Source organism: Peromyscus eremicus, chromosome 22 (genome assembly GCF_949786415.1).
Source record: "Peromyscus eremicus chromosome 22, PerEre_H2_v1, whole genome shotgun sequence".
NCBI lineage: Eukaryota > Metazoa > Chordata > Mammalia > Rodentia > Cricetidae > Peromyscus > Peromyscus eremicus.
Genome location: NC_081437.1, coordinates 7894622 through 7918759, shown reverse-complemented (window position 1 = coordinate 7918759; position 24138 = coordinate 7894622). Strand labels below are relative to the sequence as shown.

General features: G+C 47.5%; 1 protein-coding gene across 3 annotated transcripts in view; it reads left to right on the top strand.

Annotated features, from left to right (window-relative positions):
* Positions 1-24138, top strand: part of Prkce (protein kinase C epsilon) — a 512360-nt gene that overhangs the window by 460680 nt on the left and 27542 nt on the right. For all 3 annotated transcript variants that reach the window (XM_059248231.1, XM_059248233.1, XM_059248232.1), the window contains exons 12-14: positions 11811-11949; positions 17832-18020; positions 23895-24041. In XM_059248231.1, coding sequence (XP_059104214.1) covers positions 11811-11949; positions 17832-18020; positions 23895-24041 — 475 coding nt within the window. The remainder of the gene's footprint in view (positions 1-11810; positions 11950-17831; positions 18021-23894; positions 24042-24138) is intronic.

Genomic DNA, 24138 nt, shown 5'->3' with positions numbered 1-24138 from the left:
TCCAGCTTGGGTACTCTACAAGAGAAGTGTGGGCTCTTACCCGCTGAGCCATCTATCTGGCTCCTTGCTATCGATTTTTAAGAAGCAGTTGGCTAACCACACAATCAGATAAGTTACTCTACAGTGATTCCAGGCCTTCATTCCCAGGTACATCCCTAAGTTATTTGTCTTGGCTGTAAACCAGCATGCTGTTTGACACCTTAGTTAGGATTTCAGCTGTCAGTATGGTAGCTGAAGGTCTGCTCTCTCCAGATAAGCCTATGCAGTGAAAATGCCCTTGTCTGGCCTATCAGTTACATCCTATAAATATGTCTCCCATGAGTCAGAAGCAGACACCCAGGGGTCGTGGTGGTGCTCTCTGTCCCACAAAAGGGCAAAGTGTGGACACGCTGTCTTTTCCTCAGGCAACATAGCTAAGTGGTTAAGCACATGGAAGTGATTTCCTGCCACCTGTGTGTTAGGGATCAGTTCAAAAAATCTCTTTAGACCCTTTTTTTTCCCTCATCTACTAAAATGCTGAAAAGAGTCTTTCCTGGAGGGTATGGTAGTACACACATCTAGTCCCAGCCACTGGGAAGGGTGAGGTAGGAAAAACTCAGGAGTCAGTCTGAGATGAGCCTGGGCAGTACATCAAAATAATAATAATAATAATAATAATAATAATAATAATAATAATAATAATAACAACAACAACAACAAAAGCAATAATCCTTTAGGTTCACAAGGTGGGAATAAATGAAATAATAGATGTTAAAGACTTAACACTGAGCATGAGATAAAAAGCATTTGGAGAAAAATCTCTTGAAAAGGCCATTCTCAGGGCCCGGAAATAGCTTAGTGGTTAAGAGCATTGGCTGCTCTTGCAGAAAATCGGGATTTGATTCCCAGCAGCTGCAAAGTAGCTCATGGCCATCTGTAACTCCGGTTCCATAGGATCCAGTGCGCACTTCTGGCCTCTGTAAGTACCAGGCACACATGTGGTGTACATAGATCCATGCAGGCAAAACACTCAAACATAGAAAATATGAATCTTATTTTATTTTTTGGTTTTTCGAGACAGGGTTTCTTTGTGTAGCTTTGCGCCTTTCCTGGAACTCACTTGGTAGCCCAGGCTGGCCTCGAACTCACAGAATCTGCCTGCCTCTGTCTCCCAAGTGCTGGGATTAAAGGCATGCGCCACCACTGGCAAAAACAGTGGAGGCTAGAGAGATGGCTCAGTTGGTAAAGTGAGTTTGGTACTCCCATAATCCATGTAAAACAGTGGGTGTGTGGTGCCACAGACATACAACCCTGTCACTGCGAGGACCACAGGATCCCTGTGGCTTGCTGACTCTAAATACAGTGAGAGATCCTGTCTCAAAGTTATTAGGGGGAAAGTGATCGAAGAAGCAACCAACCCAATGTTGACCTCTAACCTTTACACTCATAAGCACCCATGTGCACATGCACCCCCTCAACACACACACAAGGCAATTATTTAGACTCTAAGTGATTGAATTTTCCTATGAAAAGGTATAAACATAAATTAAAAAGTATCTATTTTTATTTTATGTGCATAAGTGTTTTGGCTGCATGTGTGTCTTTGTGAAGGTGTCGGAACTCCTGGAGCTGGTGTTACAGACAGTGACGAGCTGTCATGTGGGTGCTGGGGATGGAATACTAAATCATTTTTCTCGGGCTTCATACTGAAATATGCCTTTATTTATGGTGATAGATAGACCTCACTTGCCTCTCTGCTTGTCCTCATGTGGCCTTTGAGAGGTTGATCGTTCTTGAAAGAGAGGGCGCCTCAGAGGATGCAGGGCATAGGATGCCAGCCAGCCATCAGTGTTTGCTACAGTAGCCGAGGGGCATTTAACCCAAGGGCCATTTGACAGTACCGGAGAAGACTGCCTTTCTCTTGAGCATATTGCAAAAATATGAAGGTGTTGGTTAACTTGTGCCAGAAGCATTTCCATTCCCATCTGATTAACCACAGTCAGCCCAAAATAAGAACCTTCTTCATCAGCCCCCTCTAGGGTCTGCTCTCTGATGATCCAGATTCTTGGCATCCCTGAAGTCATTTTTTTCTGATCTCTTATCTCAAGTAATTGCAAGAATTCCCTGTCATCTGTGTGGCATTGGGGCCCGAGATCTGTGGAATGAACACTCTCGGGGACTGGAGCATTCAAACGCCTCCAGCTCTCTGCTTTCCGGATTTCAAGTCAAGCAAAAACATTTTCCCCATTTTGTTTCCTGCCCTGTTGAGTCTCATGTGCTAACCATTTACTAAGTGCCGTGTGATGTATGTAAGGAATATGGCCTAGCTTTTATGCTTGGGGAAGTTACCGTCAGATTAGAAGAACAGTGTCCCAAATGGGAAATGTGACAACCTAGGCGCGTTGTGAAGAGAAACCTGGGGTTCCACTGACTCTCTGCACTTCTGGACCTAACTCACTTCTCAGCTTTGACTTACATCCACCCCTTACCACGACCTAGAGATTCCTAGGTGACACTGTGTGGTAGACATTCCCAAAGACAATCCTGGGCTGAGAAGTTCACTCTCGTCACCCCTGGTTATTAACACCCAGGCAGCTCCACCCCTAGGTCTACCCCACCACACGCATTTACTCTCTTTCCAACAGACACAGAGACAGGGGGCCCTGGGGCATGCTGGGATTGTTCTCACAGAGCTAGGTGGGAAAATCCCCCCTCATCTTGGTGACTTATGCACAATAGGATTTTATCAATACTTTCTTTCAAAAATAAAAGTCACTGTGAATCCGTCTTATCTAGTTAAGAAGCAGCAGTGTTAGGAGTCACATCCAGAACTGTCTCCCTTCATACTTAATCATCAGAAACAGAGAGGTCGGGGCCATTTAGCATCTCACCTCACTGCATGGAGGACTAAGACCTTCTATTCATAAACTATCACACAGGTATTGGATTCTCGTCTAGCCACACCCTGGGGGAGGTAAGTCACAAGTCTTCCTTAAATCATCCTTAGAGCATCCTAGTGCTCTTTGCAGCTGGTTCTTGTCATGTGAAAAGCATTCACCTGCAGCTGTAACTCACAGGTGGAGAGTACTTAGCCTGCAAAACGTCCTAGGTTCTGCTCCTAACATCATAGAGAAGAATCAAAACAAAACACAACACTAACATATGGGGCTATCAGATGGCCCAGTGAGGAAGAGCACACACATCTCTTGCAGAGGACCCGACTTCAATTCCTGGTACTCACATCACGTGGCTCACAGTCAACTGTATTTCCAACTCTAATGGATCCAAATACCTCTTTCTGGCTCTACAGGCATACACTCACATGCAGAAAACCACACAGAGATATACACATATATACAGAATCAAAAACCTTTAAAAACATTTCTAAAGCATACTATTTTTTTTTTTTTTTTTAGACAGTCTCATTATGAAGTCCTGGCTGGCATGGAATTCACTAACGTAGACCAGGCTAGACATAAACTCACAGAAATCTGCCTGCTTCTGCCTCCCAAGTGTTGGGATTAAAGGCTTGTGCCACCACCATGCACCTGGCTAAAGCATATTTTTGTTAAAGGTACAGTTTGACCTTGCTTGTCTCATCACCAAGACAGATGCTTTTCTTTGATTATCTATTTTTATTTTATGTGGGTAGGTGTTTTGCCTGTACGTGTGGAGGTGTCAGAACCCCTGGAGCTGGAGGTACAGACAGGTGTGAGCTGCCACATGGGTGCTGGGAATTAAACCCCAGGTCCTCTGGAAGAGCAGCCAGTGCTCTTAACCACTGAGCCATCTCTCCAGCCCTCAGGACAGATTCCTGATGCTAAGAGATTCATATACTGACTTTCAGCATACCAGCCTTTATCTACCTCACAGCAAGCTTGTTTGAGGGGCCCCTCCCCCTTTCTCCCACTTTACTAAAATAACAAGCATAGTTTTAGAAGTCAGGCTCCTCTCCCCCATACACACACACACACACACACACACACACACACACACACACACACCAAAACTAACTGCTAGACTTTGTTTTGTTTTTCTCATCAGATGGGCTTTATAGGGTTTTTCAGTACATGGTTTGGGAATTGCCTTTCTCAACATCCTTTGGTTTTCTGGAAGAGGTCTGTGCTCCTGCCCCAGGGGAGCCTTGGTTCTGCCAGCCTGTCTCTAACTCAGTCTGTCCCTGACAGCGGCTGTGACCTCTCAGGCCCTGGGCTTCCCTTTTCCCCACAGTCTCCTTTTCCCAGACCAAAGGAATTTGGCTCTTAGTATCATACAGAAAACCTAACTTGTCTTTCACTTCCTGTAAAGGTGATCACAGACAAGTTACCCCTTTCTGAGCCTCAGTTTCCCCATCCGTTTTCAAAGGTGGGTTGATGATGCCAACTATTACTAGGGATTATTTCAGCTAGGATTCCTGTATCCCAGTAATAAAACAGATACTCCCGGCCAATCCACCTCATCCCTTTCCCTTTGGATTAATGAGCTGAGCCCGGCCATCTCGGAGTCATGGCTTGATCATAATCACTATGACTTCCATTAGAATGATGGTTGTCAGCGAGAGGCCCTACCAGGGACATCTGGCATGTCTGGAGACATTTTTGGCTATGCTAGGTAGAGAAAATTACTAATAACATCTAACACCAGGACCAGAGATGGCACTAAACATCCTGCAACTCCCAGGATAGCCAGCACAACAGAGAAATTCCTCCCCAATGTGTGACAAGGCTGAGAAATCCTGGACCGGATTGGGACCGAGGTCCCGCTCTTACCGTTTTTTTGTCCACAGCCAATATCCTTATGGCTCTCTGACCAGCTAGGGAAAGGAGTGTGCTTCCTGGGAAGTTCTCACAGGTCTTCAGTCTAGTGTAGAGAAAAGTAAAGCCACTTGGAGGGCCCAAGGCTGTGTTCAGGGAGTCTGCCTGAGGGACACTTCTGAGAGTGACCCTCCTAGAATCAGAGGTGCTGAAGGTGCTCAGGACCAACAGTATTTGTTTTCACTTTGAATATGTGTGTGCCATGTGTGTCCAGATGCCCAAGGAAGCCAGAAGTGGAAGTCAGGTTTCCTGGAGCTAGATAGGATTTACGGGCAGTTGGGAACTGCCTGATGTGGGATCTGAACTTGAATCCTCCAAAGGAACAAGTACTCTTAACTGCTGAGCCATCTTTCCGGCCCTAGGATCACCCAGATTTATTTAGTGTTTTTCCTGGGATTCTAGCCAATATAGAGTCAGACAAGAGATATGAACCAAAAACCTAAATACTGAGAAGGAAGAGATGACCTGATTCTTAATGGTAGACTATTTGAAAAGTCCAGAAGAATGGGCTGGAAGACTTCTTAACAAAAACTAAGAGAACTCAGTATAATGGCAGGATGTGACAGAGAGATGCAGGGGACAGAGTTGCCTCTCTGTGGAAAGACTGAGAATATGAAACAATAGCGTACATTCTTTAGAGTAAGTTTGGGGTACAGTCAGCATAGCAACACCACACAGTAGTGCTTTCCATCAGATCCAGGGTTCCGTCTTTGTCGTTGGGGAGTCACCGACCATTCCTAAGGCTTGATCCTTGTCTTTATGGTTAAAAGTGGCTGCTAGCACCATGCAGGACAGCCTCCCACAGGACCAGAGAGAGGAAGGGTAAAGAAAAGGTTCTGCGCATGTGATTGGCTAGAACTTAGTCACCTATCCACGCCCAGCTCCAAGGGAGGCTTTGAATTCTAGTTCATAATTATATAGCTTTAAAAAAAATCATTCTCTAACTAAGGAAGCAAGGGTATATTGGGATAATTAGCAACCTGCCACAAAATGTAGCAAGAAATGCCCAAGATCTATATGAGAGAATCACTAAAATCCTCCTAAAGGGCACAAATAAGACTTGAACAAATGGAAAGACAAACAGAGGTATTGGCCAGGAAGATCCAACATCATAAAGTATCAATTCTCCCCAAGTTAATTTATAACTTTGAACATGTTCCCAATAAAAACAGAACCAGGATTTAAAAAAAAAAACTAAACAGACAATTCTAAAGTTCATATGGAAAAACAAACAAGACTCTGAGAGCTAAGAAATTCTGAAAGTGGAGACCAGCCACACCGAGTATTAGATATATAATAAATCTAGAGTAATTAAAAGTGTGCTGTAGAAAAATGTTACTGGGCAAAGAGTACGGCAAACCCTCCATTTGCATGTGGTGATTGGCCATGAGTATCTGCAAAGAGTGGAATTCCATTCAGTGAGGGAAAGAGGACTGTTAAACATTGGGATTGCTTCCAGGTTCCTAGAAACAAGGAGAGTTGGAGATGTGTCTCAGACTTTTGTCAGAATAAATAAATGCACCAAAGATGTATGTTTATAAAAGAAAAGTAAAATAAATAGGAGAAACATTGACAGAATACAGATATTACTTACGGGGAAGAAAAACATTCAAATTAAGACACAGAATCCAAAACCCATAAAACTAAATATCCACTCAGTTATGTAAAAAATAAATGCTATTAGTAAAAACTCCATGAGCCACATCCAAAGTCAAGTAATAATCTGAGGAAAGGTGTTTGCAGATTGTATTCTACACCAAGTCTGTGTCCTAATGGGAAATAGCTCCTGAGAATCAGCAAAAAATGCCACAGTGAAAAAAAGTATGTGCCTGTGAGTGCATACACACACACACACACACACACACACACACACACACACACTCACTCACTTATAGTTCCCTCTTAAACATATGAAAGCAAATGCTCAAACTTCTACAGAAATGTAAGATACTGTTTAAATGTAGTAAGATACAATTTAAACCTAGCATACAACTGCAGCTTGGTAGCATAGCATTGTTGGTAAGAATGTCGAGAGGTAAGCACTGTCGTCTATGCCAATGGGAGGTTAGATGTTTTGGCCTCTAATGGGGCAGCTTGGTGATATCAGCCCAAACCCACATTCTTGCTTCAAATTCAGAAACATCTAGGAAGTGCATACAGTTCCTTGACATAGATATAAAATGTCACATGCATGAGACTGTTCCCAGCAACACTGTGGGCACTAGCATAGTGTTAGGAGTGTCTTAAAGTCCCTCGATAAAAACAATAGAGCACTATACTACCATAAACAAAGAATGAAGAAGCTTTCTAATGAGTCGAATGGAAAGATCTCTAATACATGCCAAGTTAAAGAAGATATTCTTTGGGAAAGTGCCCCTTTTGTTCAAAGTGGGCAAAATGAACATATATTCACATTTTCTTATTTATGTATAAAGCATGACCAACAGGGTATGCAAGAAATGAACACAAACTAATTACCTGTCAGAAAGGAAAGGGTGACTGGGGAATCTGTGCCAAAAGAGGGACTATTTCTGTCTGCCCTAGCGCATTTCAGGTTTCTGTTTTTTGGGACACATGGTATATGATCTACTAAAAAGGCAAACATGAAATGAATTAGATTAGCAATAAATTGAGTAAGTAAAGATTATCATATTGGTTCATCTGTAGGGAAAGGGTGGTACTAAATGTTTTATTCTAAAACAATGACTTTAATCCTTTAAAAATAAAAAATAAAAAAAAGACCAATGAAAAAGTCCCAGACTATGGATGTGCCCTTGTGTTTGGGGACTAAGAAGATGGGGTCCGTACCTGGGCAATTGTCTTTCTGCAAAGCTATCAGTCATGTTTGCTAAACACTTGCTCCATGTTAGGCTAGGTACTGAGTGCCTGGGAATTCTCCAGGAGGAAAGACTCCCCTTTGCCTTTCCAACCCCTCCCCTGCCCTCTAGCTGGACCTCTGAGAAGGCAGAGCTAGGCACCACTCCTCCCAATCCTTCCTCTTAGAGAGGCCTACAACTCCTGTTGGGTCAGCGGCACTAAAAACAGCAGGTGAGAGGCTCCTGGGCAGGACTGGGGAAGTGGAAAGCAGTCACTGAGGTGGCCATTGCTGGAGAGAAGAAGGGAAGAAACAGGGACCACGTTGTCCTCCACTGCTCCCTTCCAGCATCCATCTCCTCTCCTCCTCATGGGGAAGGACATCCTCTTTCTTCCCTTAGCTGGCATGGCCTGGCTTCCCTGGGGATCCCATCTGCTAAAGCCCCACCCCAACACACACACACACACACACACACACACACACACACACACACACACACACACACTGCTTCCCCTGACAACCCCGCACCAGACAAGCTTTTCCCAGAGGGATGAACACTTTGTGATGAGACTGAAGACCTCCAGAGGAATGGTGTTCTATTAGCAGCCAGCCTGGTTCCCAGGGGTCTTCTAAACCTTCTGTCCCAAGAGGAAAGACTAGAAGTCACTAAGAGTCTTCAAAAACTCAAATGTATGAACAGGAGTAGGAGGAAGTGGCCAGAGGTAGGATGCATACATCAGTGGCTACAGGGTGGGAGTGTTTTGGCTAGGGCCAATTCAGGTCATAGCCAAGGGCGCCCATAGGACTTGCTCATATCCGACAGCAGCTGGGTCAACTTCTTCCCCAGGGAGAAGAGAGGGGCAGGAAGCAGAGGCCAGGGAGGAGTGGACTAGAGAAAGAAAATCAGGCTTCGGGAAAGAAACGAGGGGCTGCCCCTAACTAGCCAGAAACCCGTGAGAGGAGGGTGGGGCTTGGTGAGTACCTAAATTGTTCCACATGGCAACCTGAGGCACATCGGAGCCAGACTCAGGCTGGCTTGGAACCTTCAGACTCCTGCACATGACACACTGCTATGCCTGTAGACCAGCGCCTCCCTCAACCCACATCCGAGAAGCTGCTTCCTGCAGATAAGAATGAATGCAGAAGCCAGGCAGTGATGGCACATGCCTTCAATCCCAGCACTCAAGAGGCAGAGGCAGGAGGATCTCAGAGTTCCAGGACAGCCAGGCCTACAAGAATTAACACAGAGGCCCACTACTGGACAATATGCAGAGAGTGGGAGATGGTGGAGCACTCAGTCCTAAGTGAGATGTCATCATCAGCCCCTCACCCCTACCCCTCAGGGCTCAGGGATCCATGTGAAAAAGGTGGAAAGATTGTAAGAGCCGGAGGTGATGGGTTATTTCAAAATAACAGTGTCTTCTGGACACATCAGGACTGATGCACAGATGGAGTCACAGAGACTGTGGCAGCGTGCACAGGACCACACAGGTCTCAGCACAGAGAGGAGGAAGTGGACTCAAGGTCCCACTCCCAACCAAGAAGCTATCTGAAATGGATACCCCCTGGCAGAGAGAAAGTCAGTTTTCTCTCCCGCGTGTCGCTGGGTATATCAACCATTCTCCAGGGCAGGCCCCGTGCCCGGAAGTAGTTGGCCAACATGAAAGGAATTTAATGCTATTTCTGATTTGTTTTATTTGGGCGTTGTTGTTTTTTGTTTTAGTTTTTTGTTTTGTTTTTTGTCTTACTGTAGTTTTGCTCAGTGGTTTTGATTTTCATGTTTTTGTTTTTAAGTGAGAGATGCTACAGTTGGGTGGGTAAGGAGGTGGAAGTGGTTGAGGGAGGAAAAAAAATGATCAAAATATAATGTATGAAAAAAGCGTAGTTAAAAGAATTATAAGTACCTTCTATGGCACAACAAAGGCTTTATTTAACTGGTGCTTTGAGTGCAGGCATGGGGCGGGTGGGGGAGGGCGGGATGAGGGGGGGTGTGTTTTATATAGTTAAGGTGGTAGCTGGCCCTAAAAGGGCCAGAAGGGCAGAGGAGAGTAGCACAGAGCCAAGGGAGCAGCTTTTGGAGCAGGAGACCCTGGTCACCTAAAGAGATCACTTACCCACCCCTCCACTTCCACCCTCCCCCCTGCCTTTGGTTTTGTACTTCTACAAGGGTAGAAAATGCTTAGCATGCTCTTCAGAACTAGCGTTCCAAGCAAGAATGCTCTACTTGGAAATCCAGAGGTGGGTGGGTAAACGTAGTCTCGAACAGAAACGTTATTTTTACTGGTTTTACAGTCCTTGCTGTCGTCATCTTTGTGGCATCCAGGTAGACCTTGTAGAGGCAACTGGGGGTACCACAGCATGGAGGCATATTTGCCTCCACCGGGGGCCCCACATTCCACGTAATGAAACTTCTGGAAGACCTTCCAGGTCCCTCCAACTCGAATGTTCCAGGAAGGAAGTTCATCAAATAAAGACTTTTCACCTGTCACACACTTCATCCCATTAGTCCTTCAAACAGGCATACAAACAGTGTGTGATCCCAACGGGACAGATAGGGGACCCGGCCAGCAAGGGGACTGTAACAGGGCTATGCCACAGCCAGTGATAAAACCCTGGCTGCCTGGATCCCAGCCCGACACTCAACCCTGCCTTCCCACCCCAGCCAGAGCTGAGCCCTCACTCAGTGCCAGGGTCCGGGTCAGGACCCAGCCCCAGCGGCCCAGCTGGTTGGGCTCACTGTTCAGTAATTGGGGAGCTTTCGCTTAGAGAAGCACTTTCTATGTGCTTTCTACTTTCTCAAGGAATCCCAGCTGTAAGCAGAAACAACAGGGTCACAGAAACAACACAGGCAGGACCAGAAGCACTTCCTGCCCCACCCCCACTCCAGTCTGGGTCCCATGGGATGCCTGGAGCTCAAGTTCAGATGCCAGCAGGCACATGAGCATGGCCCTTCCTGACCTCTGCTTGTAGGGGAAGAGGCCGCCATTTCATGGCCCACCTCATCAGCCCAGAGTAGCTGCTAAGAGAGACACAGAGTGGGAACCTCCAACCACATATATAGATTCTTCTATGAGGCCAGACACCAGGGGTGGTGGGAAAATTCTTATCTAGGACTCTCGGTTTTAGATAAGAAATCTCAGAACCCTGGAGTGTTACAATGGGCCACAAGGGAGCCATCGTGATTGAGGACAGCCTGCTCCTATGACTCTTACCTCTCCTACACAAAAACATCTGGATCTAGGTTATTTCCCTCACCTGCAACCCACAGAGGACTGGTCTTGCTCAGGCACCATGCTCCTGCAGGCAGGCCTCAATCCCCCTCAGCATGGATTTCAAATCCCTCTTCCTGACACCCCAGGCTCTCTGAGGTTGGCTCTAACACACCTGTCTTATCTCGCTCTTCTCAGGAACCCTGCTCTCTGGTCTCCCCACCTTTACCTCTACCTCCCTTGGTTTCTCTCTTTGTGGTCTGTCCAAATGCTAGCTTCCATCCACCCCTGAAGACCACTGTTCCTTGGTTCTTTTCTTTCTTTCTTTCTTTCTTTCTTTCTTTCTTTCTTTCTTTCTTTCTTTCTTTCTTTCTCTCTTTCTCTCTCTTTCTCTCTCTCTCTTTCTTTCTTTCTTTTTTTTAAGACAGGGTTTCTCTGTGTAGTTTTGGTGCCTGTCCTAGATCTCGCTCTGTAAACCAGGCTGGCCTCGAGCTCACAGAGACCCGCCTGGCTCTGCCTCCCAAGTGCTGGGATTAAAGGCGTGCACCACTGCCCACCGGCCTGGCTCTTTTCATTGCCTATGCCAGTCTCCCATCATTGCCCCCTCTGAAATCCAGCAGCTCAGACTCTTGTGGTTTTCTCTGATTCAGTGATATTGTATATGTCACCCTATATTCCCCAAGCTAGTTAACTTGTGAAGGATGTGGAGAGGGGGTCTACTCCTTTCTCACAGCAGGGTCTAAATGACAGGAGTCTTAACTTTAATGCAACCAGGAGGCTATAGAGGATCTATCTTTTGTGGAGGAGTTGTAAGTACTGTTGAAGGTTGACTAACGGGAGATGCCCCTAGACTAAGGTTAGTCTGAGGCAGGTCAGAACCTCCCCTAAGACTCCCTTGAATGGCGATTTCCCTAGGGTGTGTGCATCTCTCCAACTCAGGAAGACTCCATTGTGTGTGTGAGGCTAATCATGTGGCCTTGACCTGTCTTACAGGGATTTGAAACTGGACAACATCCTTCTAGATGCAGAAGGTCACTGCAAGCTGGCCGATTTTGGGATGTGCAAGGAAGGGATTCTGAACGGCGTGACAACTACCACCTTCTGTGGGACTCCGGACTATATAGCCCCCGAGGTAAGCCTCGTGTGCGGAGTTAGCTTTTCTCTCTCAGTGTCAGGGCCGAAGCAACAATCCAATGCCATGCATCTGGGGGTCGCCCAAGGGTGCTAAGAGAAGACTCCAAAAAAGCAGGATGGATTCTAGGAGTAAGAAACAGGAAGGGAAATGGTTTAGTGATTTTTCTGGAAGGATGAGGTGGTAGGTAGCGAGGACAAGATAGGTGAATTGAGAATGACAAGCTAGTCCCCATGCTTGGGTGAGTCCTTGCTAAGCATCATGCATCCATCCTAGTTCAGAACTACCACCAGAGCGAGAACTAAGAGAAGCTGGTTGACTTACAAGAGAGTTTTTACTTCTTCCTAATCAGAACAGTGAAATTCACTGAAAAGGCAGCAAGTGGCTTCACTGGGTGTAATATTCATAGCAAAACCAGGAATGCTTTGCCGTTTGCACTGAGGTAGCAAGTCTACCAAGTAGGTACGTGTGTGGAGCAAGAGGGCAGTGTGAGCAAAGGTCAGAGATGTCCACTGTGAGCCTCACCAGGGGGTTGCCTTGTGTGAAAGTTGAGGGAATAGTGTGCTCACCATGAGGTGTCTGTGTGGCCTGTGTCCTTCTAGAGCAGTCTGACCCAAACCGAGAGATACTTAGCAGAGGTGATTCATACTTAGCCAGTTAGCCCCACAGACAATTAAATCTATTTGATGGTTTTGAGACACATAAGATGGGAGAGAGGTACCAATCCCGTTAAGCATTTTCTATGTGGGGGAAGCTTCCTTCCACGGGGCATTATTTGAGCATCTGCCAGACAAAGCTATGTGGGGATGGAGAGTTGACTGAGACTCTGATTGCTCTTCTAAAGGAGAGTCTAGACAGAGTGACTGACGCACGTGTAATCAACACATGTGTAATCAGAACAAAGGTACCTAAAACAGGAGAACGCCTCGAGGATACGAGAAGACTTCATGGAGCATCTGAAATTGAGAAATTGACTTGCAGAGAATACATTTTAGGTTTCCTTTAACCATAGGGATGAGGAGAGCATTGTTGGAAACAGCAGGAAGGGTCAGAGTGGGAACCATGTAGAGAAGGAAGGGCCACGTCTCCAGGCTGTGAATCCTCTCAAGGCAGGGTCTATGTTTTCACTCCGGGTCCGGGTACTCTCAGGGTCTTGCACACAGGTTCTAAACGATAGTCTTTTGAATGCATGCATGAATGAATGTGACATTCAGCCTGAGCAAAAGCCAAGGGACGACAATATCTTGACCATTTTCAGGAGATTTAAGTAGCATAACTAGAGAGCTGGTGAGGTGACGCAGCAAGAACAATCACTTGTAGCCCAAGTTCAATCCCTAGAACACACTGGAAGGTAGACTGGGAGAAGCAATCACTGTAAGTCATCTTCTGACCTCCACCATGACGTGTGACCTCTGCGCGCACACGCACACGCACGCACACACACTGCTCTAATCAGTATAACAAAAATTTTAAAATAGTATAGATAGAGCAAATGGCTTATTAGAGCTTGTAATGATGAACAAAATTGGATGAAAGGAGCCAGGAATATGACCTCAATCCCACAGGATCTATGAACCTCCTAACTAAGGGTGCCCTTGGAGGAGAGACTTCCTCACATCCATCTCAGGAAGAAGGCAGGCCACCAAGGCACACATCAACAGGCTGAGCCTAGCCTTCACAGTGCACACCTAGCAACCACATAAACCAATCGTGACTGTGCGAGACTGCCGCCCCTGCGTGCAGGAGGTGGAAGCATGAGACTCCGAGGTTCAAGGTCATCCTCAGCTGCATGGGAAGCCTGAGGCTACCCTGAGCTTCCTGAGACACTGTGTCACAAGATATTTAAAAGATTCCCATCTCAGTGAACTTGAACCGGACAGCTGGAGAATGTAACTGTTTACATGGCATATTTCTCTCTGGGTCCTGAGAGTGATACTGTTAGATATTGTTTCCCTGTCTGTGTCTCCTGGAGTTGGCGCTGCCTTTTCAGAACACTTCACGGTCTCCCATTTGCTAATTGTGGACATAGAACACCTGTAGGGTTCACGCATCCAAAGGGTTGTGGGACCCGCTTTAATGACCTCGTGGAATTTGAGCCCATATGTCTTTGATCTGAAATTCTTATACTTCCTCTTTCGAATACTCATATAAAAATGTTTTAAGTGCACAAAGAAGGATTCACCCTGTGGTGTTATATATATATATATATATATATATCCACTTATACTTTGATTACATCTCGATATATCCAGTGAATGTCTGGTGAGGTTTTTCTTTAAGAAAAACGGCCACTGCCTTTGATTCCTTGTGCTGGTGTTGAACCTCTAGTTTTAGAATTTATTCTCAATGCCGTATGAATTGATAGAGTTTCTGCAAAAAACAAACAACATAAACAGGTAGGGTAAAGGACAGACCATCAACAATGTGTTCACAGATCAGACATCACGAGTGCGGCCAGGGAGAGCTCGGGAGTGAGGCTTGTGGGTTTGGCATCTCGGTGCTCCTAGGAGATTTCAGCCTCTCTGTTAATGTGTTCCCTGAGCAAGAATAGCAGCAAGGCCGCTGCAAGGAGAAATAAAGGTGAGGAGGGAGTCTCCCCTGGGACTCCCTGACTCATCTTCTACGTTCATTCTCTACCTCGAGAAGTTTCCATTCCTGTTCCTCTCTGAGCCAATGCCACAAGGGTCAAAGAGTTGACGATAGTTAAGGATCCCACCCAGGAAAAAGATACACTTCACAGTGAAGGAGAAGGCCGGTCAGCCTCCATGTAAAGTCGTGCACGAGCAGGACTCTTGGGTGTGCTTAGCACAAGGCTCCATAGCTCTTCCTGCCCACTCTTGTCGTTGCGCCCATTATACAGAATTGTTAGTGCATTGGAAACAGCACATAAATGTTGGTCTTCCGGCAGGCAAATGACAGCTGATGAAGGTATGACCGCCTTGTCAAGGGCTTGTGGGAGGATGGAATGAAGTTATGCTCCCTGGCCAAATGTAGCGCCCTCCCTTGGTCTCTTCACCGTTGGGTTATATCATGGGGTATGAGAAACAGTCCAGAGAGTTGAGTCCAGACCTGCCCAGGATGTCCCCATGTACCCTTGAGAAGTCTTTTGAAACCTTGGGTTCCTGTCTTTCCCATGGGAATCCTAATGCCTGCCCTGCCCATCTCACCCGGCTGCTTTAAGACTCTAATGGGATTAAAGGTGGGAGTGCTTCAGAAGGCATACACCTTTATTCAAGTAGGAGAGGCTAGCTCTGAAACCAGAGCTCCCTTCTAAGGGATCAGCTCTGCCAAACCCTTTCTCCCCACCCCACCCCCCACCCCCAACACACACCCCTCTGGCACCTTTCAAACCCTCATCATTATCCACACCTGGCCCCTGCTCCTCAGGAAATGGCTGTCAGCTCTGGGTCCCATCTGGTTCCATCAGGCCTTATTCTCTCTTGCCTTAACCTTTGACCCTCTCAAGGGGCTGGCTTCCTTACCAGGTACCCTCCCATGGGTGTGCAAAGCTCTAGCCTCCTTCCCAGCTGGCAAGATGATCAAGCCAAGGATAATTGGGGCTGAGCCTAAGAGGAGTTTTACAAAAAATTCTACCAAAAACAAGGCTCCAAGGGAACCTGGAAAGGCTGAATAAGGCCACCCTGCCATTTCCACAGCATTGCCCAGTCTGAGCATAGCCAAGCTACCAAACCACAGAGGTGCAGAAGCCAGTCAGCCACCCCAAAATCGTTAAAGTGGTCACTTTATCAGCTAGAGCCCCTGAGCTTCAGAGGGGGTGCGCTGGGTAAGATGCACACAGTGTACGGTGGTAGGTGTGAAGTGGTAGCTGTGTCTTGAGTGTAGGTGTGAAGTGGTAGCTGTGTCTTGAGTGTAGGTGTGAAGTGGTAGCTGTGTCTTGAGTGTAGGTGTGAAGTGGTAGCTGTGTCTTGAGTGTAGGTGTGAAGTGGTAGCTGTGTCTTGAGTGTATGAATGGGCTGGCCACAGGAGCAGGCTCTGTGGAAGGTGTGAAGTGGTAGCTGTGTCTTGAGTGTAGGTGTGAAGTGGTAGCTGTGTCTTGAGTGTAGGTGTGAAGTGGTAGCTGTGTCTTGAGTGTAGGTGTGAAGTGGTAGCTGTGTCTTGAGTGTATGAATGGGCTGGCCACAGGAGCAGGCTCTGTGGAAGGTGTGAAGTGATAGCTGTGTCTTGAGTGTAGGTGTGAAGTGGTAGCTGTGTCTTGAGTGTAGGTGTGAAGTGGTAGCTGTGTCTTGAGTATATGAATGGGCTGGCCACAAGAGCAGACTCTGGAAAATGGTGGGAAATAACTTTCTGGTACTTTCCAGATGTTCCAGGGAGAAAGCTGGCTGTGAAAAAAAAAATGACTAAAACTGAAATACTATAAGGGAAGTGCCCACAAACCTTAGGAACAGGCAAGGCCTTAGGATGTGAGAGGACAGGAGAATGCTAGGGACATCTGAAAAGGCATTCTGGAGGAGACATGGCACAGGTGTGACCTTGAAGGACAAGAAGCCAGTGGCACCACTGAGACTTGGTAAGCCAGGCTGACCACTAGCTCTTAGGAGGGTGAGGGAAGACTCCGCTTTGGCTGGGGCCCCGGTCCAGTGCAGCCTGTAGTTCTGAGTTTACAGATAGCCTGCCCTGACCACTGGTTCAAAAGACTCTACGTGCTGAGGAAACAGATAAAATACTGTTGAGGTAGCTGCAGCTTCTCACAGTCATCTTCATCCCAAAGACTTCATCCCTAGACTATGTGTGGACTCAGGGTCCTTCGATGCATCTTCTGAATTCTTTCTGTTTAATTTGGGACTGCTCCAGAAAGCTGGTTAGCATGTCCTCCATGGGTTCATCCTAAGTCTTCTCTGACTCTACCCATTTGGCCAGATAAACAGTGGTGGGGAGGAGGGGGCGTTGCCAAGGCTGGGTGGCCATTGTCAAAGATAAAATTCAAAGACAGTCATAGAACTTATTGAACTTGGACTTTGCCCATGGGGATAACATTCGTTCATGAGGTTGGCCCGAGGACAGGCCCTGGGATCTATAGGGTCTACTAAATGAGAAGTTCATTGGTGAGACTTGGGGAACCAGGAGGAATGATGGAAACAGGTCTTTACGGTCTTAGACAAGAGCTTAGTGGTTCTTTCTGGGTAGGACGGGTGGGCTGCAGGAGATGTCTTTTTTGTTATTTCCTTCCCTGGTGTACAAGGCTCCGATAAGCTTAGTGCTGTCGCCACTTAAGAAATAGCAGCTTTCTGGTTCAAGCCAAGCATGGTGGTGCCCGCCTTTAATCCCAGCACTCAAGAGGCAGAGGCAGGCAGATCTCTGTGAGTTCGAGGCCAGCCTGGTCTACAAAGTAAGACTCTAGCTCAAGGGACAATAAAGAAAAAGTAAAAAGATTCTGGACTCCTTCCCATTTGGGCAGTCAGCATCTACCCGCCTCTGCCCTCCCCTCCAGCTGCGTGTGACAAGGGGGACCTGAGCTTGCTGAATGTCCCTCTCAGCATTACCTTTTGAAGTTCACATCCTGCTCCCTAACCCGGAGCTCAGTGTCAAACTGTGCTCTCTCCTTTTGAAAGTGGCCCCGAGTGCAACTCGGGAGCTTTAGCTGGCGTTCAAACAAAGGAACTGACTTTCGTTTCCACCAGAGGTTAGATGGTAGATGCTGACTGTGGAGAGGGGATTGTTGGCTTCCCACGTTCAATCCTCCCCGGAGATGCTGAGGTAGGCCTCCCTCTCAGAAAGCACAGCTCTGCTCTATGGTGGAACAAGTCGGAAGCGAAGGTGTGGGTGTGAAGGTGCAGACCTTCCCGTGAGAGTTGGTGGCAGGGGTGTTGCTTGGGGTAAGGCTCTTAAATGGCCCTGACTGACACTACCTGTTTCCTGAACAGATCCTGCAGGAGTTGGAGTACGGTCCCTCGGTGGACTGGTGGGCCCTGGGGGTGCTGATGTATGAGATGATGGCTGGGCAGCCCCCCTTTGAAGCCGACAATGAGGACGACTTGTTTGAATCCATCCTTCACGATGATGTGCTCTACCCTGTCTGGCTCAGCAAGGAGGCCGTCAGCATCCTGAAAGCTGTGAGTCACTCACTGTTTCTCACTTGTGGCTCTGCTCCCTACAGGTGTTCTCCCCACCTCTTCCTCTCCCGCCCCCTCTGGGGTGTGTGTGTGTGTGTGTGTGTGTGTGTGTGTGTGTGTGTGTGTGTGTGTCTGTCTGTCTCTGTGTCTGTGTGTGTCTGTGTCTGCATATGCTCACCAGTCAGTTTGTCCAAGATCACAGTACTGAGCCAAGGCAGAGCCATGTGACCGCCCAGGAGCCTTGGCTTCCGGTCCTGCCTTCTCTTCCCCATCAGAACACCCCAGAGTTGAGAGTTTAGAAGTTGAACAGTCACATTCACAAAACCAGCCGTGTTCTGTGGGTCCTGGACTCACAGTCTTCACTTTATTCTCTAGATTTGATGACGAAGGTTGGCCGTCTCTCGGACAGATAGGGAATTCGCAGCACTGGTCGTAACTGATAGAAGTCATGACATGTCTGGACTTGGAAGCATTTTGCAGGAGTCTGGAGTCACACACCTTCCCCCGCCTCACTCCTCTCGTTCCTCCACCTTCCATGGCTCCCATGTTTGAAGACTGGCTGCTTAGCTGAGCCCCTTCCTTAAAGCCCCTTTTGTGGTTTCTCGGTGGCATTTACCCTGGGCAGCCTCTCTTCTCTGTCCCCTTTGCTGCCTCTTCTGCCTCTCACTGGACGAGTGCCCTGCTGTGTGGGAGGCTTGCTCTACCCCGCCCTCACACCTTTAAAAAATGGAAACTTCCTGAAAACGCCTCCATTCATCCTCATAGCGTTTTGTGCCTTCCAATAAACTGTGGAGGACTTGGGAATGTGGCTCAGCTGTAGAGTGCTCGCCTAGCATGCATGAAGCCCCGGGTTCAATCCCCCAGCAGTGCATAATTTAGTCAGAGTAGCACATGCTTGTCATACCTGCCCTGGGGAAGTTGAGGGAGGAGAATGAAAGAATTCAAGGCCGTTCTTCTGCTACATAGTGAGGTGGAGGCCAGCCTGGACTACATGAGACCTTGTCTCAAAAACAACGCACAGCATCAGTGAGAGCGTTTAGCAGATAAAAGCACTTGGGGTCCAAGGATGATGATGTGAGTTCAGTCCACGGAAGCCATGTAAAAAAAGCCCCATGCAGTGATGCAAATCTACTGTCCTCACATGGCCACTGTGAGCTGGAAGCTGCAAACAGCCAGGAGCACACAGGCCAGGCAGCCTGGAGCACACAGCATGTCACAAACAAGAGATCCTGCTTCATCCCAGGGGAAGGGAAGAACTGACTTGTAGCAGGAGTCTTAACAGTTCTTATTAATAAAATCAAACCTGAGGCCAGTTATTGGGGTGAACACTGGAAGATCAGAGAGACAGAACAAGCCACAGCTAACCTCACCTCGCCAGTTCCTCAGCTGGTCCTGTTTCCTCAGAATGGAAGCTTCTGTGTCCTCATCTCAATGGCTCTCAGCTGAACTGATGCTCGAAAGCCTGAAGCTTAACCAGCTAAAAGCTTCTAGTTTCTGGTCCTCATGCCTTATATACCTTTCTGCTTTCTACCATCACTCCCTGGGATTAAAGGCTCACTTCCTGGGATTAAAGGCGTGAGTCACCATGCTTGGCTATGTCCTTGAACACATGGATCTCTGCCTCTGGAATGCTAGGATTAAAGGCGTGTGCTACCACTGCCTATCCTCTATGTTTAATATTGTGGCTGTTCTGTCTCTGACCCCAGATAAGTTTATTAGCATGCACAATATTCTGGGGAACACAATACCACCACACTAACTCCTTCCCGAAAGTTGTTCTCTGACCTCCACATGCGCACCATAGCATTCATGGGCCACACTCACCGCCCCCCACCCCATAAGTAAATCAATTAATTAAAAAAATTATACATCCGTAGTCTGTTTCCTCCCACAAGAATGGAAACCCTCCAGCAGGGCAGGGATGTTGTCAGTTTCTCTCGCAGACATCCCTGGGAGCTGCAAGCAACTCCTGGGGCATCCTAGGTGCTGCCTACAGTGTCTGTTGCCACCTGGAAGGTGACTGCTCCTAGAACTCTGTGTTGTTCTCTTTGCCCCAGTTTACAAGATGAAGTGCCTTTGGTATACAAGAAGGTGATGTGGCAGGTGACTTGGAGTTTGCTTGAGAGCCACACCTGTCTGGGGAGTGTCCACTCCCTGCCTCCAGCTGAGCACAGGCCTATAGCAGTGAGGACTTCCTTCACCAGACCTGCCTTTCCAAGAGGAAGCTAGAAACCAGCTTGTAGCACCCCTCTCCATGTGAACTGATCCGAACCCCTTCCCTTAAGAAGAATGTGCAGCCAGGCGGTGGTGGCGCACGCCTTTAATCCCAGCACTCGGGAGGTGGAAGCAAGCGGATCTCTGTGAGTTTCGAGGTCACCCTGGTCTACAGAGTGAGTTCCAGGACAGTCAGGACTATTATATAGAGAAACCTTGTCTCAGAAAGAAGGAGGAGGAGGAAGAAGAGGAGGGAAGAGAGGGAGGAGGAGAAATAGGAAGAAGAAGAAGAAGAAGAAGAAGCAGAAGAAGAAGAAGAAGAAGAAGAAGAAGAAGAAGAAGAAGAAGAAGAAGAAGAAGAAGAAGAAGAAGAAGGAGAAGAAGAAGAAGAAGAAGAAGAAGAAGAAGAAGAAGAAGAAGAAGAAGAAGAAGAAGAAGAAGAAGAAGAAGAAGAAGAAGAAAGGTGGTGGTGGTGTAGGCCAAAGCAAAACCTATAAGGGTCTCCCCTTGGGTACCACACTTAGATCCATCCCCTTGATGTTTCCTTGCTAGGGTTCTCACTGACCCCTGTTCGGTTATTTTATGAGTAGAATAAAGCCACTACCCAGTCCTGGGCTCTGTCTCTGCTCTGTCCCTCCCCAGCCCTGTGCTCTCAATTATTTGAATAACTGAAACACACAACGAGTCCTTTAAAAATGCCAAAAGTGCAACATGGGATGCTGTCAGTGGCCCTTATTTTGTCCCCATTTCCATCTGCCTGTTGCCCACTCTCTGTACCTTGGGGGTGACTCGGGTATGGAGTTTTATGCAACCTTCCAGAATTTCCCTAGGTGTAAACCAAGAAGATACAGACTCAGATTCTCACTGCTTCACCTTTCGTTGTCGGAACAGAACTTAGAAGGCCCCTACATATATCATCCCATTCTCGAAGAAGGGACTATGGCTTCTTCCACAGAGTGCTAGGTCTTCCTGTCTCTGCACTTAGAAGAGCCCTTGGGGCAGCTGTTGAGTGGGTTCCCCACCAAGGACCATCCCGGAGTGATTAGCTAGGGTGGAGATGGGAGCCTTCCGTTCTAATTCTTAGATCCCCACCTGGCCCCAGGCAGCTGATCTCCAGCCCTGGAGAGAGCAGGACTGTACCTGGCAGACACCAGCTCAGTCCCCTTCTGAGAGTCCTCTGCCCACATAGCAGCCAAATGTATGCTCTCTCTCTCTCTCTCTCTCTCTCTCTCTCTCTCTCTCTCTCTCTCTCTCTCTCTTCCTTCCACTCTCCCTCTCTCTTTGGATGGCCCAAACAGCACCATGGTTTTGACACTTTCCCTCTAGACACATATCCAGCAATGTCTGGAGATACTGGAGTTGACACAATCAGGGGAGCATGGTGGGCGCTGATGTGTAAAGACAGACTGAGATGTATCTGAGATGCTGCGGAACAGCCTACAGTTCACAGGAAAGCCCCACAGCCAAGAATGTCAGTATCATTGAGTAGGAAAACTGTTGACACTTGGGGCTGGAGAGGTGGCTCGGTGGTTAAGAGCATGTGCTGCTGTTACAGAGGACCCGGTTTGACTCCGGGCACCCATGTTGTGCAGTTGATGTTCACCAATCTAGCTCCAGGAGATTGATTCTTTCTTCTGAACTTTCTACACTGCATTCACACCTGCACATCCTCACACATATATACCTACATGTAATTTATATACCTACACATAATTTAAAAGTTAAAAAATAAATTTTGAAAAAAAAAAAAAGAAAACCCTCTGGCCCAAGGAGTTACCTCAGGGCCTCATCCTGAGGCATATCTTTCCTCTGCCAGAAGAGGGAGGTGGAGCAGTCTATGAAAGAGAGGAGTCCTCTACTTTTCCTTGGAACCCCTGTCCCCTTAGGTTGTCACTCAATGTTTCTAGCCCACATTTTCTAAGACTCTATCCTTCGAGCCAAGTCTTTGAAGGAGGTTACCCATGTGGAGGTGGTTCGGCATCTAGAGAAGGCCATTAGTATCACAAAGCAGAGAACAAGCCGTTCAACAGTAAGCAGCCATCTTAACGCGGCCTGTACCCCGCACCATTCCCTAAGACTCAGCCGTCAGCCTCCTACCCAACCTTCAAAGTTGACTGAGCACCCTGTAGGAGGCGGGAACAGAGCCTGTACTAGGTGAATGTGTCACAGAGCTCGTTAAGGGAAAGTGACCTTTAGGCAGCTTATAATTTAGATCCACAAGAAACATGGTGCTCCAGCTAGCTGCAGAGGGATGGGCATCTTGATAGCGTCTTAGGGAATGCCGAGGCACTGCAGGGGGACACTGGAGAGCAGGCAGGACTCAACTGAGATGTCACGGTGTGCCAAACAAAAGTATAGGCCAGTGTGGGACAGCGGAGGTCATCGAGTGGGAGTGACTTTCTGGGCACGTAGGTGAAGGAGAGGAAGTCCGTGAGTCCTCCACAGAGTTCATGAGTCCTCCACAGAGTTGAGGCCTCTCAGCACTTCTCCCCATCTTCTCTGTGGCTTCCTGTCTGAGAGAGTTCAGTGTGTGCCCATATGGTTTGGGTTCGAGGACAACAGAGGGGCATGGTAGCCTCTAACCCTAGCCCTTTCCGGTTTAAGAAGCGCTCTCTTGCTGGTGAGCCTTGCAGTTCCACCATAGTCTGTCATCTCGGGTTCCTCTGTCACTGACCTTTGCCCTATAAAACATTGTTCTTGATCTCTAGCACACTCATCATACACACACCTACCTTTATTTTTGGTGCCTGTCAACAAAAGAATTTTATACTGGTTTTCAGCTATTTGGCTGAAATTATGTTTATTCCCAGGATGGACTAGTTTGGGAGAAATGAGCTCATCATGCAGAACATGGAAGCCTGTCACTGTGCGCTTACTTATTATGCACACTGAAAGTGATGATTTTTATCTTTAACTTACATGGGCATTTTTAAAAAGTGTGTGTGTGTGTGTGTGTGTGTGTGTGTGTGTGTGTGTGTGTGTGTACATGCCCATGCACATGTGCGCCATGTTGTATACGTAGAGGTCAGAGAACCATTTTCGGGCTTTGCTTCTCTCTACACCACGTGGGTCCCAGTGATCCAACTCAGATTGTCAGGTTTGGTAAAAGCAAGTGCCTTTATTCACTGGCCATCTTGCTGGCCCCTACATGGGCATTTTTCTATAGCAATTGCAAATTCAAACTAAAGCACATGAGGAGGGTTGGGAAAGGGAAGAGATGGGAGGTACCCTTGATCATTTGCCTGTATTTGCATATGTTTGCATACATTTGCATACCTACTCATCTTTCCTTATCTCCTTGCTGTGAGTGACTTACCAGATCTCAGTCTCTGCTGAAAAGACTTGAGCATCTGATGCAATCTGAGAATAGGAGTTAGGTCCTGATCTTAACTTGGTACCTTGCTAGCTGTGCATCATTAGCCCAGTTTACTAACCTCTATGTGCCTTAAGTTCCTCCCTTATAAAGTAGAAATAGCCATAGTACCTCATGAGAAGATGAATCCATATCGGTCCGATGTTCAGAATGCTGTCTGGCACGTGCTACATCATGTTCAAGAGTAGACCACACCGAGAGTGAGGCCCTTAGTGTGCAAACCCAGATCCTCATGACCCGTGCCCGGGAACCTCCATCAGTAATTCTCTTGTGCCTTCCTCCCACAGTTCATGACCAAGAACCCCCACAAGCGCCTGGGCTGTGTGGCAGCCCAGAACGGGGAAGACGCCATCAAGCAACACCCATTCTTCAAGGAGATTGACTGGGTTCTGCTGGAGCAGAAGAAAGTCAAGCCCCCCTTCAAGCCGAGAATTGTAAGTGGGGCTCCCAGCCCTTCCCCTCCGTGGTCAGCCGGCACTTGTGTACCAGTCCATGTGGGTCAAGAGCAGCCTGGGGTGTGGCTGAAAGCCC